Below are 16888 nucleotides of genomic sequence, written 5' to 3' on the forward strand. Positions count from 1 at the left end.
ATGGGTGCAGTGTAACTGAAATAATACACAGAGAGCTCTTCCTGAAAATTCCTCCCTGTGGATTCCTACCAAAACCAGAAAGACTAACTTAACTTTTCCCAACACAAAATGAATGGGGGTTGACCAATCTGTAATTAGAATGGGGGTGTTTTGTGAATGAATTTGTTGTTATAATTAGATCTAGTTCTTAAGACACAAAACTGTTGTAAGTATTTTTACCAGTGGGTTTTTTTTTTCTTTCAAAGCCAAGCCTAGGAAAAAAAAAGTCTGACAAATGTTGAGACAAATTTACTAACTTAAATTCCTCAGTAGTAGTAGTATTTATATGACTAGAAATTCACTGCACAAGGCAATGCTTGAAAGAACAGCAAACACAGGAAGGGAGCACGGGAAAGGGAAATAATGAACTTTTTGGTGGAGACATTACATCATTTGCTTTGCAATGTATCTGTATTTCACAGCCACAAGAATATCAGCCAGGTCCAAGATAAGGAACATGTTTATTTAGCGAATAAATCTACTTCAGATTTCATCATAATGTCAATATTTGCCATATTAATACTACAGTTCCTGTTAGTTAACACTCAGTAGTTAATAATATGTTATATGCAAAGGGAGAAGATCTTCTGAATGAGCTGTGCACATAACCTGAGAATTGTCAGGTTTGGAACGTGGTTCACTCCACTTTTGGAGGGTTCTTTCATTGCTGGGTGCAAGGAGAAAAGAACAGACCTTCACCTGGCAGAAACCAGTTGACTTCCATCTCACAGAGCTTTGTTTTATTTTCCCAAGCTTTTAGTACCAAACCTGACAACTAAGACAAATTATCAGGTTCCTGTCAAAAACTGCAGACAGTCCAACCAGGCCACTGCAGGCCATTGCGGCAGAGACTTGTCCTGCCCTGTGGTATCATGCAGATCAGTGGGAGGCTGGGGTCTGGTAATCGGGTGTTGGGGCTGGGCTCTAGCTGCAGCTGCTTGGGGAGTAACTGCTGAAGGAAGAGGGGCAGCAGCCAGTGAAGCTGCTACATGCACATGTTGCAGACACTGCAGGTGGAAAATATGGTTTTGGCCAGCACTAAAATCTTGAACCCATTGTATAGATAATGGGGTTATACTTCATCAAATGTGGGTGAAAGATAGAGATAACCCTAAGAAACATAAGTTTCTCTAAGCCCAAGGAGCAACATGCTGATTGCTACTCTGCTAAGCCCAAAATGAACAGATGACCTCATGGTGGGCTGCTTGCATTATATTTTCAGTGCATTTATTGCAATGCATGCTGCCAAGCCTTGTCTCCAAAGGAAGCATGTGTTTCTGCAGTACGCCCAGTTACAAGCACATTAAGTGGTCAGCAGTATCTGGTCCCCCTCACCCAGCTCCCATGCAGAGTGTGGGTTTGTCCTGTTGTTTCTGCTGCCCCCAATATACACATAAATTACTCAGAGGGCTCGTAACTCGTTCCTCAGCAGCAGCTCTCCCCATAACCCTTGACAAGGTGGGTTAAGGATGCCTTCTGACTCTGCATTTACCATTGCCTGGAAATGACTTTGTGACGGACGATCGACCTGCTCCAAGGCAGTGGCGTCCCCTTTGTGAGCCCTCAGTTTGCATCTTCACTGTGCCCCAGACTGGAACTTGCCATCTGTGCCTTTGGGGTTCTTCCACTGACACAGATCTCTGCAATGTCCCTCATGCTAGGACAGGGGACCTCACTAATAGCTCCGGTGATCAAAGCCATTGCCTCCCACATTACTGACTCTGTCCTTCAGATCTTGGTGTTTCTCAGGAATTAGAAGCTATGAGGTCGACTAGCTGGCTCAGACTACCCTTGCCTTATCTTCTCTGTCAGATAAGTCATGTGTGGCCCAGCATGGCAATGCCCATGCTGTGCAGTGAGCTCAGGACATGCAGAGTAAGTCCCCAGACCACCATCCTCAGCAATGTACAGAACAAACAGAACTGTCATAATTCACAGGAGAACAATGGCTGATAATTTTCTGCCTGAATTGAACACTGTGTCGTGAAGTTCCATGGCTCACCAAATAGAAAATAATCCAGACAATTCTGTTTATTGTTGTATTGGTTAATTTTACTTAGTTCCAAACTGTCCTTTATTTCAGTAAGGTTCCTAGTAATGCAAGTATCATTCAGCTTTATTCAGATAAACCATGTCAAGTGCATATGTTTGGCAGAGAAGTGCTGCCTTCTGTCAAAAAATTAATTCTGAATTTGTATAATACTCTTTGTGAACAAACAATGTTTTTATTACCTCTGTGGAATGCATCTCCCCTCTACAGAAAATATGGCTACTGACAGCACAAGAGATGATACGGAATAAAACTAAATCTAACATTCAAAACAATAATGAGTATTTCTACATATTAGCATTCATACCAAGCTTAAAATCAGTATTATTTGGATCACAGATGACTATTGAATGCTATGGCATAGTAGCTATAAAAGCAATGATAATGACTATTTAAAAATAGTTAACAGTGTGAATTGGAAGATTTAATACGTTTTCTTCTTTAATACATTTTCTTCAGCCCATTCCCAGAATTTCACTGGACCATGTGGACAGACCAACTGTCACAGCTGTCTATCAAGGCTGAATTAGATGAAGACAAACAATACAGGCTTTGTGGTTCAACTGAAGCAGCAGGCTCAAAAGTTTCCATTTCTCATCTGTGGGCACTGTGGGAGCATTGTCTTCCCCCTCTCTGAAAAGAGAATAGAACAATTATGTTACTGAAATTCCTCCGCAGTGGGTCTGAAAGACTGTTTATGTCCAGCCAGGGAGACAGGGAAAACTAAAAGCTGGGATTTTATGACAGCAGGTGGGAGCAGTTTCAGGGTATATACTTCAGTGACATAATGGTACTGATTCTTCTCTTTTAGGGTAAAGCCAGTGCTGCAAGATTTACTAGCAATGGAGGAAATGGCAGTAAAAATGCGAAGTTAAAGGCAGTGGTAAAATTATTAATTTGAAACAAAGTTTTACAACTGGCTTTCTGAATCAATCTGGTAATTGATTCTAACCTGGTGCTCATGATAGTAAACTAGAAAGCAAACTACACTGGTCACAGAGAACTTTTTACCATTTACTATTTTAAGGGCCTTACTAAGTGGAGTGCTGAGTACCAGCTCTCACAGGAGTCAGGTGGGCTCAAGGGATAGAAAGCAATCACCAATAAGTAATATTCTTATTCATTAGAAGCATTAATCAATACTTGATTTCATGCAAACACATATTCATGTGCTTTGGCATAACCTTAAGAATCCAGGTGCTCAGATTGCGCCAGTGCTCTCAGTTCAGAAGCAATAGGTATGAGAACACCAAACCACTTCATTCTGTTGTACTAATAATTTGCCTTTTTTTTTCCCTGAGGTTATTTTAGTGCTAACTATAGCTCAGTATATACACACAACCAGTCTGAAAGTGCTTGTGTGCAAATGGTCACCTGGGGCTACAACTGCTTGCAGGAAGAGTCAACATATTCTAGAGAGTTCCCACTCTGGTCCTGACAGCAGAAGGGAGAGTAGAGATTTTTAGGCACCAGCAATGCTGTTAAGAAGTCAGTGCCTACCCACAAGACAATCAGTGTTGTGATTTCCACGTACTCCCTGGTTATCATTCAATACCCCCCAAAAGTCATGTTGTCTGGCAGCAGCACCATTTGATGGTCCACTTGAAGAGCTTTCTACCAGCTGCCTCCTAAGGGAGGCTGTAAGGCATTCACAGAGCAGCAGGTTTTACACTCCACATAACAGCACAGAGGATTCCCAGTTCTTCCTGGGGCTTGGTATAAAGGTGTAACATAAAAAACCAAACAACAACCAAGTAATAATAACAACTAGTATTCTCCATACCTGGAAAAAACTCTTGGCATGTTTTTCAGTGGGCTACTGATACAAGGGTGCAGGGACCAAACCCCTCCCTGAAGTGAACAGAAAGTTTCCATTTGCATGGCTAGAAGTTACTGGATCAGTGAATAAGACTGAGCAATCCGAGTGAGAAAGTCCAAAAGAAGCCAAAACCTTTGTGTTTTTAAGGTTCCGTTTAGGTAAACTAATGCTGTGGCACAGTGACACTTCCTCAATCTCAATTAGTGCTAAACTAATTAAGAAAATTGTTTTACACACTGCAGTGAGTAGTACCTCTCCTCTTTCTTGGATAATCCCTAGTGTGATATAAGGGTGATTGAGTATCTAATTACTCCTTAATTGAATGCACATTTTGTACATTTTTAGCTAGTTCAAGCTTAATGCTTTTAGTCCGAAAGTCAAAGTCAGTGAAATTAAGTTGAACTGGGATTTGGGTATTAATGAATTACTTTTTGAAAGGAGCCTAATTATGAGCCGGTCTGAAGATTTCAGTTGTGTTTGTTACAGAAATATTTAATGTATTGTCTGACAAAAGACTGATTGTATATATTGGTAGTGTTGTTACTCATGTTTACCCCTTATTCTTGTTTAACAATAACTTTCCTACCATGCTAAATCAATAGCACCGTTCCATAATATATGTGGTCAAGTAACACTCTATTCAGGCCAGAGGTTTATGTAGATATGAAGACACATGCTTCTCTTACTCTTCTGAAAAGTTTTTGGAAATGCAATATTTCAGCTACAATTGTACAAATGGGCATGTGCATTATAACCACAAAATTCTTAGATGCCTTGTTTATAGATTATATTTCTGCCCCTGAAATTTCCTTTGCTTGGGTTGAGTCCTACATATATTTAGTAGAGACCCACTGCTTCTGGTGAAGTCCTCTATGAATCAAATAACCATTCCCAAAGAAAACCTTCCAGGATCAGTGCCATAAAGTATAAATACCTGCAAAATCTAAGAGTTCTTCACAATACCCATGGTTTGAAAAAAAAAATATTAACAAAGTTAATCAAAACTCAGAAATCAACCTCAGAATGTAAAAAAATCATTGTTTTCCCAAGAAGATTTATATCTAATTCTTTCATATAATAGTTTTATGTACCTATATTCTTCACAGAGAAAATTTGCTTGTACAAAACTGAGATAAATGCAACACTATAAACCTTATCTCTGAAACAAGGAGCAGAAGCACAAGCAACGATAAGGAGCAAAGCTGGTATACTTCTAAGAACCAAAGGTCCCAATGTTCCTATAGCAATAGAGAGAACATATTTAAAAGAAGATATAAGAAAACTTTAGTGAAAAGAATTATTTTTCAAAGTCTTCCAAAAGTGTTGAGAAAGTGCAAATAAAGAGACTAAGGAGAAATTAAATAGGATGGCCACTATAATATGTCTTTCCATCAGATAGGGAGGAAGTAAGATGTCCCACTGCAGCAGCTTTAGGTCAAGATCGCTACATAAGATCAAAACCTTTATTCTGGTGCTTAAAAGGAGGCAATCTCCTTTCTGGAGAGCTTTTCCACCTCTTTTGTCTTACCATATTCCTTACCACCGCCGTCTCACACAATGTCCTATCTTTTTCTTTACAGAAGGATCTTGCCTTCTCCTCCTTAATACTACGATGAATCAAAATGTTTAAGAGTTTAAAACAAAATCAAAAGACATGGGGGGCAAAACCAGTATAATACTGATAAAACATTACCTTTCTCCTACACCTTCCTAAAAACAGCACCTGAAAGTACAGCCAGGAGTAGTTTTGGAGTGTATCAGAAAAGAAAACTGAGTACCTTATCAAACCTTATCTTTCTTGAAACGCTTTGCATTCCTTCCATGAAAACGTTACAATTTATTTCATCTACATCAAGTTCTGTGGGCATTTAGCTACATCTAGATAACTAAAATACACCTTTGTTTGCCTTGAGCTATGGGGATGCATAAATGTTTTTAAATGAAGTTTTATTGGGTAGCACTGCTCTGTCATAAACTCTGGTCTTATCCATAAAACATTGCTGACAACAGTCATTGCTGACATTCTGTTTCTTGAGTGGCAAGTGTCAGTTGCAAAAACACTTTCAGTAATCCAAATAACTTGGTAGTTTCAATTTACTATTTATTTACAAAACATGTCTGTCTGCTTAGCAAGAGTTTGCATATTTTTCATTGCATTGTCTTTATCTGTATGAAATAATCAGAATTAAAAATTCCAATAAGAGTAAGGATCTGTGACTACCTGGATCTTCAGTTTCAATGGAGTAATTATCTTGTGCTTGAATCTGTGTGATTTCATCCAAGTAAAACAGAGTGCACTTCCAGTGCCTGACTTGTATATCATTGCTGAAGGAGGAGAGCATATTTCAAGCTCTCTTCTCTGTAACATACAGACACATGTACCTACATGTCCTCCTAGTACCTTTGACATTTGAGAGCCTATTACACTATATTTTATATGCACTAATCTCTTTTCCTAAGAATGGGTATAGTTTTATCAATGATGATTTAAGCTTCCTACTATTTTGACTCACCACTAATTTGCAGCATTTTCCCCATATGAAAATACCATGGCAGAGTTTCAGTGCGTGTTCAGACTCTAACTTGTGTGTTGTGATTGCTAATGAACATGTTGTGAGGTGTTTTGTATGACTGGCACTCCTGGCTCTTGGCTCCATTATCAGTTCCCAAATAGAATTCTACAAACCATACACGGCTTATGGTAAGCAGCTGGAAATTATATTCTCAAAAGTCTTTTTATGAGAAGCTGATGATAACAGTGAATTATGAACAGGAAAGAATGTGTGATGCTGATAGAAACTCACAGGTCACAAAATTTAGGAACACTTGTCAGCATGAAGTATCTTATTTGAAGCATAAGCAGGGATCTGATTCCTAGGTGTCATGGGTTAGCAAGCACAGTCCCGGAAGTGATGTTCTTGCAAAGGGGTGCTTACAGCTTCCTCTATGACCTGACAGAACCTATCAGCTGGCCAGTTTGAATATGGACAATTCTTTAAGCCACTTAAAGTTGTGACCGCCTCTGTGATACAGACTTAAGAACAGGGAACTCTGAGGCAGAGCCTCTCTGTCTCGTTTTCCAGTGCTGGGACAGGTGGCTACGGGCCCCATGTGGGGCCAGCGGGCCCGGCCCAGGCCCTGCTCGGGCCAGGCTGGGCCAGGCCATGGCCATCCTGGAGCTGATGGGCCCTGTTCCACCCGCAGAACCCCCCCACAGCCCTGATGTGGGCAGCCGGAGCGGCTCGGCTCCCCCCCCTCCAGTGCAGCCAAGATTCAGCTGAAGGTGCCCTGCTGTCCGGCAAAGGATCATGTGACCAACAACGATAATCGACATTCCAGCTGCAAGGCTGAGGTGAGATTTACCCTTTTAGTGCTGTGAAGAGCTGAAAACCTGAGGGAGTAGAAAGAGGAGACGCTTAAGGCTGAAATTCTGTTGTGAAGCTATGATATATCAGAGTATCCCGTTGTAATTTCATGAAGATATGGTCGGTGGAGTGTTCAATTTGTACTTGTGAGCAAAAGCACCTGCGCTGAGATAGGCAGATGCTGAAGCTGCTGTAATTTCATGAGAAGTTTGAACAGTGAGAGATGGAAGTGACGTGGACTTTTGCTCCAAATGGAAAAGGAGAAAACCTCAGTTCCTAGAGATGCTCCCAGAGATATTCTTAGAGATGAAGATGAGGAGGACCCTTTGCTCCCAGGGAAGGAGAAGGGCCTCTATTCTTAGAGATGAAATGCTCCCAGAGATGGGTGAAGAGAACTTTTGTTTCTGAATGGCTCAACCTTAAAATTTTACCCTGGTAATTCAAGAGTGGACCCTTGAAAGCAGTTGTGGGAAAAGCTGCAAGTTGGGGGAAGGGACTCTCACATGTGAGCAGAGAACCAACCCAGGCGGCTGTCTTATTGTGATAATGTTTTCATAGCATGGGCAAGAGAGACTCCTCTTCCAAAATGGACTGAACAAGGTTATTATGGAAGTGGTAAACAGACTGAACATCTCAAGGGTTGTCTTTTTACATTGTCACTGGGAGAAGGGAGAAAGGTGGGGGGAGGAGAAGTGTTCTGGAGGTGTGGTATGATTTTATTTTCTTCTTTTAGGTCTGTTAATAAACTTCTTTATATTCTTTCAAGTTTGGTGCCTGCTTTGCATTTCTCCTAATTCTTATCTCACAGCAGATAAACAGTAATGAGTGTTTTGGACCAAACCACTACACTAGGCTCCCTTATGACTTTATTAGCTTTGAAAAGGAAGCACAGTAATCTTTTCTCCATGCTTCTTTACATGCTAAGGGATTTTGACCATTTTCCATTCCTCCACAGTTTGTGTATTTCTAACAAGAGCTCAGTAAGGAATTGAACAAGGACAATTCCAATATGATACTAACTCTAAAAACTCAGAATGGTTTTCTTTCTCATTTAGGGCTTGATCACTTGCTATACTGATGCTCTGGCCTGGACACATAAATACCTACCACAGCAAGGACCAGTCTATGACTCTTGGCTGCCTCTGGCTACCAAGTTCCTACATTCTGGCCCCCATGTCAGGGATAGGTCACATAAGCTACAAAAGTGTTTTTCTACTCACTTATTTGAAACATCAGCAGTGGGAAAAGAATTTAGGCTGATATTACAGGGTTCACTTGCAATCTCAGTGTACACCCTACTCCCTGGTACTACAACGAAGTAGTGGAAAACAACCTGAAAAGGCACTATTTTTCAGCCATTCCTGCAGCTTTTGATTGCCTGGAGACTCCAAAAGTTTTGTTTTGTTTCCAGTAAGCCTCTGATTATGGTGTGTGGCTCACAAGCCAAAGGTGTTTGGCCCTCTGTCCTACAGTCATGCACTCAAGTGCAAGCACATTCTCGAGTACTCTGAAGTGGCAGGGGAGGGTTGGGCACTGTACATAAGACCTTAAATATAGAAGAACAATAGTCAGTTTTGGTGATAACATAAAGTTGTTTCTTTAAAAGACTGAAACTTAATTAAACCAACCACCTTTTAAGCACAAACTCTAAATTTATGGAGACAAACAATAACCAATAAAAAAGTTGCTCACTTAGAAGCAGCATAAATACTCATATTTCAACAAATCTAGGAAATCAGTGTCTGCATTTCTAAAGAACTACTGTTAATAATCTTTGTGTCAGGTTGATTCGGGTTTTTTTAAACAGGAAAATGATAAGAACAGTCATAGTAGCCTAATGATGCATGGCTGCTGACAGCTCATTCCAGCTCTGGATCTACACAACAGGAAAGGATAAAATCCCCAAGTGTTAGAACTTCTGCAGAGCAACTTGTTTGTGAACTTCACAAACTGCAAATGCTACTAGTAACTGAGAATAAAGACACATGGATTGCTAATGTAAATGTCCATTAAAACATAAATTTCACTGAGATCTCTTTAAACATAGAAATACAGTCCACAGCATTGTATCACACTTCCCATTTCTCAAAGGCAAGGTTCAGCTCCACGGCTCTCTCTGTGTTTGAATGTTCCTTCGTATTCTATGATCTGTTACCATACAATTGACAATTCCATAAAGGGAAGAGTGCACCACTACCTGTTTAGTACTAGTTCATTCCCACTGGCAACACCAGATCCCCTGTTCAATATTCTGGGGGAAGGGCAACATAGTTTGGGTGCCACAAGAGCTGCTCAGCAGCTTCAAAAGCAAGGAATTTGCACTATCCATTCACAAAACGCATCAGATACAGTCACCACATTGCCCTCTCTCCTTGCTGTGAAACTAATGCTGTGCCAGTTTCTCCGTGTCTGCTCAGACCTCTCAGTATCATGCAGAGAGTTTCTGCAGCATCAGAAATGCAGTCCCTGTTCCTCCCACCCTACATTACACCTTCCTGTTCCCCAGGCCTAGCACAACATTGCTATTTTAATGATGTCATTTATTTTTTCTCTAATCGTGAATGTACAACTAGGAAAATAGTAATTATATTAAGAATGTTCTTAACCTGAATTAATTTCTGCTATCATAATTTACAGGATATTGGATAAACTTGCAGCTACTTCCAGTCTGAGGTGTATGTATGAGTGTGTATATGTAGTTGCATATGTAAAAATTGATGCTTTCTCAGGAATTTCTGAATCAGTCACAAATGAAAAAATGTTCAGGAGAACTTGAGTAATGTATGTATGTAGATGGAGTAAGTATAATACATCATCACACTTGGAGGATAATTCTTTATTTATGAATACAAAATAAATTGTGTCTGAGATGGGGAGTTTTGAGACAACACACTGGAAATCAAATTCTTTAGTTTATTAATTATTCTCAGAGGAAAGCAAATTAAAGTTTAGGACTTTAAAAAGAAAATATTCTTTCAATATAATTTTAGTAAATTATTTTTTAGAAAAAGCTCTTACTGTCTTCTATTAAAAGAGCCTCACGGATTTAAATGACTTCTGTAACAGGCACCTATTCCTCTTAGAAAATAGGAGCAATGCCATTTACCTACTCCATGTCTGGAATCATGTGTATACCCCTTGATGTATAAAGGGATAAGAACATTGTAGGCATGCCATACTGAATTCACTATCATTACAAATTCAAGTTGATATTCAAGTGTTTGGGATCAGACATCTTGTTCATTCACATATAAAGCTGTTCCACTGATGTAAAAGAGAAGAAAGGCATGTCTATCACAGCAGCTACATGTAAAGCAACAAGAATTAAAGAGGGAGTGATAAATCCATTGGAAAACACAAATAAGGCTGTCCTCAGTGAAGAATGCAGTACTGGAAAAGTACTTATCCATTAGGAAAGGCAGTAAGCCCCAAAATTCCAGCCAGCCTTCTGGAATACTCACAATTCACATACTGAGAAATAGTGTGTCAAGTCTAAAACTGTCAAAAAATTAGCCTTTAATGAAATGGGTGATTTAAGGTTTTTCTTATTTGATTTCTCGGAGTGGTAACATTTGTTGTCCCCACTGTGAGGCTTTGCTGTATAACAATAAGAACTATAAATCTTATTCCAAGATCATCTGAAATTATCAAGAAATAGCTTGATGCCCATAGCGAGGGTTCTGAGTCAAGCAGGAAGTATAAAAGAAACTAGTGTTAACACTGAGGAAGTCACAATGTTATCCCTTCTCTTTTCTTTCACAAAAGGACCTGGGAGTCCTGGCAAACATCAAGTTCTAGTCAGTAATGCACCCAAGGCAACAATGAAGTTCCACAGCCTTCTGGGCTGCACCAGGAAAAGCACTGCCAGCAGGTAGAGGGAAATGCTTCTACTCAGCACTGATAGAACACCTGGAGCACTGGGTCCCGTCCTGGGTTCCCCGGTTCAGAAGAAACACAGACATACTGAGATCAGCAACAAGCTACAAACATGGTAAGGGATTGGAGCACCTGTCATACAAGTATGGCTGAGAGAGCTGGAACTGTTCAGCCTCCAGCAAAGATGCTTCAACAGGGATTTTATCAATGTGTATAAATACTTTATGAGAACAAGTATAGAAGGCGGCACCAGACTCTTCAGCTGCATCCAGTGAAAGGAGAAGAGGCAATGGGTACAAACTGAAATACAGGAAATTTCATTTTAAATGAAGAAAAACTTTTTTCCCTGCAAGAGTACACAGGAACACTTTGCTTAGAGAGATTAAGGAGTCTTCACCCTTATGATATGCAAAACCCAGCTGGACATGGCTCTGAGAAACCCACTGTAGTTAACACTGCTTTGAGCAGAGGATCAAACTTAATAAATCTCCAGAGGCACCTTTCAATCACAACTACTCTGTTATTCTATTGTTCTTCACTGTATAAAGCTGAACTCAATTTTTTAACCTTCCATGTCTGAAAGCAAATCTGTACTGAGCTTTTCCTCCAAACTCCTTAACACCTGACTGGCTGTATTGGATATGATTTTAAAAGGTTAGAAAATTTTTAAATGGCTTTTTCGAAAGAAATGTATTTGAAAACTTCAGCAACTGCAGAAGAAGAAGGGTGAAAAGGTCATTTAATGGGACGTGATTGGGACGCATTTCAAAAACACTACCAAAACAGAGTCCAAAAAGTCATTAACCCCAGGCTATATGAGAGAGATATGTTTTCAGCAGAAAAAAGCAGAGCCAGATGAGGCCAACTAAATAGCAACAAACTTATTCTAAAACCCACTGGGTTAAAGACAGCAGAGAAGCTACAAAGTTCTGTTTTGTAATCCTGAAGGCTCCCTTTAGAGGCTGGCAAAACTTTGTCTTAGAACTGGAGAGAAGTATTTTGAGATCTGGGCTTTCCCATGATGGAGGAACATTAAAAAAAATAGTTCCTTCCCTGGTACTACACACCATGATATTCCATGCTTGTGTCAACTCTGCTTCTTTTTCAACAAACTAGAACAAATTACATCAAAGATCAACATATGCCATTTGATCATAAGCCACAAAGAGTCCAGTTTTGTCAAGGTTTAAATCAAGGCTGAGGAGCAGATGTTCTGAAGCTTTGGGAGCATGGTGTGCATAGAGCCTGCATTCTGCTTCAGTCAAAATTAATTAGACCTTTCAAACAACCCCTTTCTACTCCTGTGGCTACACTTACAGAAACATTTGTCTCCTTCTTTCCCTGATAGAGTAATGAGGTCATGGCAAACTAACATTCCTCAAGGTTCTTCAAGTGGCTGGTGCCACACTGGCTTGGAATAAAAAAAAAATGTTGAAAACTTTACTGACAGGAGTTCCAGCAGCCTTGGCAGAGAGGCATTGTGTAAGAAAATAAGTCAACCAGTGTGTTCGTAACTGTAATATTCAAGACATACCAGAGCTCTAAAATAAAAGGTAATCTGCTCTTTAAAAAGAAAAAATGTTCCTCTTGAATCACTAGGAAGATGCTGCTCTGAAAATTATTACTTCCTCATCTGCTACTGAGTCTTCATAGCAACATTCAGTTGATGCCAGCCGTCCCAGCTTAAGGGACTTCCCTCATTCCTGTGAAGGAAGGAATCTTTTTGAAGATTTCTGAGGTATGTGTGAGGAGCTACTGTTCCTCAACACCTTCCTCCCAGAGAGGTGTGAGGAAATCACTACAAAGTAAGTAAGATTGTTTCCTTCCCTTTTTACCTCTTTGCATAGAAGAAACGTGAACAAAGCCATGTGACTTCTTTTTATACTTCATTTTTTTCAGCTCCCTAAACTCAATAGCAAGGATATATAATGAAACCTTGATTAGTTCAGTGCTACTTGGACTGATGCACACAAAACTGAAAAGACCTGACCAAATGAATTTCTGATAAATAATTCAATCAGGTGCAGAGAAACAAGTGTCATTTCTTCTGTGAGCTACACTGTGCCAGGAGTCACAGTTCTTCCTCAGTGCTTGAGTGCCCATAATTAGCATAGCCCTACAGTGAGGACTATTACTTTGTATTAAAAATTCCATCATTTGGGAATTAAAACTGCAGATTATTTTGTGAAGCAGGGCCGAGATAAATCTTATTATATAGAACAAATCTTTATAAGTATTGACAAATGTAATAAAATTTCAAACATGAAAGCAAAAGGGAAATTTTTACATTTCTATTCCAACATTGTAAAGGAAAGTCTTTCATGCTTAAAATTCAAACTCAGCATGTCAAGTAATTTCACTGTTACAGACTTGAATTACCTGCACTGGCCTGAGGGCATTATTCACTCTCGGAGAAAAATTGTACTTTAATATTGCCACGATTTTCCCGAGTAATTTTTATGCAGAAGCTGGGATAAATTTGAAACATCCATTTCAAGATTAAAGCAACAACAATTGGTTACTGCAGAGAACCATGCAATTGAGGACTGGGCTTAGGGATAGGCCCAAAATTAAATATGAGAATGAGAAAATAATATTTAAAAAAGGGATCAGTGTTTTGGTTTTTTTGTTTAACTTCTCAGATATTAAATTGGGTTATAAAATACAAATAAACCCTTACTTCCAGAATGTTTAGACGCAAACACTATATTGAATGTTTATGCTATATGGAAAGACCATGAAATTGCTGGTCACTGTCCTAGGCAATGTAATAATTTCTATCATATGCAGGAGGGAGGATAATCTTCTTGCTTAGTTTTAATGGGTCCATTTTTTGGAAGCATTGAATTATCAATCTTTTTTGCAGGTTATCTGCTGCCTGGTCATTTGTTACTTCACATGAAACTGGGGACTGGACCCAGAGCATGCTCTGATGGGGCATAACTCCACAACAGAGCCTGACGTGAACTAGAGAGGGCAAGAATTTAAAGAACACATAAATATCCTTACCCAAAACTGTTTATCAAAAACCTTTTAGCGGCATGCTTTCCAGATGAAACCCTAGATGAATCAGTTATTTTGTAGCGTTGAAGAAATGTGAAGATAGAAAACCTTATGCTTTTATATGGTGTATTTCAACAGTAAATAGGGTAATGGGGAGTACCCAGTGTTTTTATTATTTAAATAAAGTTTTTTTTAAGAAACTAGATGAAAAATTTTACTATGTTAAAAAACAGTAGCATTTATTGAAAAAAGCAATCATACAGATTCTTTTCTTGAAGATTTCCCAGATTTGCTGTCTTATTTTTTGCATCAAGGCTGGGGCACTTCATTTCAAAATCAACCATAAAGCTGGTGCCTCGACTCACTACTTTCAAGGCAACAATTTGTCTTAGGATCATAGAATTGTTTAAGCTAGAAAAGACTTTTAAGATCATCATGTCCAACTATTAACCCAGCATTGCCACGTCCACCACTAAACCGTGCCCCTAAAACTCACATCTACACATCTTAACTGCCTTCAGAGATGGTGACTCAGTTACTTCTCTGGACTTTAATTCTCTTTGAATCTCATTGCCAGGTTGTTCATTACAGTAAAACATCCATTAACTAAGTATAACGAGGTTTAGGAGTAACTAGAGCATTAAGGGGATTTATTTTGTAACTGATAGAGGCTAGGGGAACGTAACATGAGAGGTTTTAGTAACTGAAGCAGGGATAATGTAGGTTCACATGTGCATTACTCTTATGTCATCCTCAAATTCTTGCTCTGTGAGTCAATGAAGGTGGGAAAGAAGCAGCAACTACTTAGATGAATGAAATATGAAAAATTAGCCATGAGAGAAGTTAATTTGTTTCCTCCTGTATCTTCACTGGAGTTGCCCAAAATTTGGTCTCGTTGGGAAAGAACAGTATCGTAAAAAAAAAAAGCCTCCTTTTAGAATTAAAGGCCTCCTTCCAGAACTACTACCCTGCTTTTTTAACGGAGTAAAAAGATCCACCAACGACTGGTCTTCTAGAAACATGGTAAGAAATCAACCAGTAAAACTCAGTACCTGGGGAAATATATCAGATAACCAAGGCATACTGTGTTCTTCCTCACTGCAGCAGGAGAAATTTAAAGCTACAAGAATTAATTGTGATGTAACTGTGCCTCGTGATCCACTGCCTGGATGGTGATGAATGACCTTCTTGTTTTGTATTGTTTCACTTGCATGCATGGCTTTTGTTTTACCTATCACACTGTCTTGCCTCAGCCCACCAGTTGTCTCACTTTTACCCTTCTGATCCCCTTTCCCATCCCATAGGTGAGAGTGACTGAGCAGCTTGTGGGGCTTGGTTGCTAACTGGAGTTAAACTATCACATAACCAAACTATTATACCACAGGATGAAACAGAAATTAGTGTGAAAATTTACAGTAGTGACAATGTATCATCAGCTAAAATTAAGGGCATTTTCTCCTTTAGCTAAATTATTTCAAAGTTTTGATTTTTCCATTAAGTTTTTACTTACCTGACTGAAGATTTACCATTCTTCCTCCTCTGCTACTGAAATGCAGCCCTGATGACTCTATCACTAAGTGGCTGAGTTGGTCTGAAGTTATCACCTAGGATTCCATCAGAGCCCTCTAAAAGTTCAGCACCTTTAACATGAGTCCTCAGTCTTCGAAATTCCTCTATCTGAAAGACAGAAAAACAGAAATGAAGAAGCTGAGACACATTCTTCACTGTGGGACTAATGATCAAACCCAGCCTTGTCCAGCCAATTCTGCAGCTTTGAAAATTGGAGTGTTCGGGTACCGTATACTAAGGTCAATATACATTAATAACATTTTAAAATAGTTATCAGCACTGTCAAAACATTTGATATAGAGAAAGACAAGAACTCTTATGCACATGGTTTGGCAAATTTATCCTTTGCCTTTTCACAACTACTTTTAGGATCTATAACCGTCTTGGCCATTGCAGATTACATCCTATGAATCAACCTTTCTCTTGTGTGTTGAGAGTAGTAATTCTTGTCTTCTTCAAAGAAGCGCATTTCAGGAATAACTTGCTTGACTATAAATTGTTTTGAAATTCTCCTGGTGATTTATTTACTGCCTGAAACTGTTGTTATCTTCTAAACCGGAAGAATACTGAACAGATTCTTAGCTTTAGCGGATGTCTGTTGACATTTTATATGAAAAAATACAGTTTTTGTGATCAAAACAAAATACTGCTTCAAAAGATCTGTAGATGTAGATAGTTAGAAAGTCAAATACAGTAAAAAATAAATATAAAAGGTTTCAGCTGAGCCAAAACAAATATGTTTTTTGCTTATAGACTCTTTTTAGAATTTTCTAAATCTAATATGGTGTAGGGAAGAATATGAGCACCTTCCATCCCCATCCCTGGTATTAGCATCAAGTGCTGCATGATAAAAAACTTTACCTTACTGTTCACCAGTGCCATTTTAAAGAGTCTGGTATTTTAAATAGTTACAACTACTGGAAAAATAGTTTTTTCTTTGACATATTCACAATCTGTCTTAGCTGGATATGGCAAATGATGGCGGACTCCCCTAGCATCAGCCTTTGTACTTATACTGACCCTGTGATGCCTCACGATGCAGTTCGTTTCTAAGTTGAAACTGCAAATACACATAAAGCAAAATGGAGCCTGGAGTATGCAATCATTTTAACATCTAGGATATTATAGAGTTAATTTCTCCATGAAAAACACCCTAGGAAATATTAC

At 39.1% G+C, this 16888-nt stretch overlaps 1 protein-coding gene across 2 annotated transcripts in view; it reads right to left on the reverse strand.

Annotated features, from left to right (window-relative positions):
* Positions 1-481: 481 nt before the first annotated feature.
* The window catches only part of CA8 (carbonic anhydrase 8), a 48492-nt gene continuing 32085 nt past the window's right edge, over positions 482-16888 (reverse strand). For both annotated transcript variants that reach the window (XM_032126212.1, XM_032126203.1), the window contains 2 exons: positions 15663-15829; positions 482-2722 (listed from right to left, as the gene is read on the reverse strand). In XM_032126212.1, the coding sequence (XP_031982103.1) occupies positions 15695-15829 (135 nt within the window). In that variant the 3' untranslated portion in view covers positions 482-2722; positions 15663-15694. The remainder of the gene's footprint in view (positions 2723-15662; positions 15830-16888) is intronic.

The sequence above is a fragment of the Corvus moneduloides genome, chromosome 1 (genome assembly GCF_009650955.1).
Source record: "Corvus moneduloides isolate bCorMon1 chromosome 1, bCorMon1.pri, whole genome shotgun sequence".
Lineage (NCBI taxonomy): Eukaryota > Metazoa > Chordata > Aves > Passeriformes > Corvidae > Corvus > Corvus moneduloides.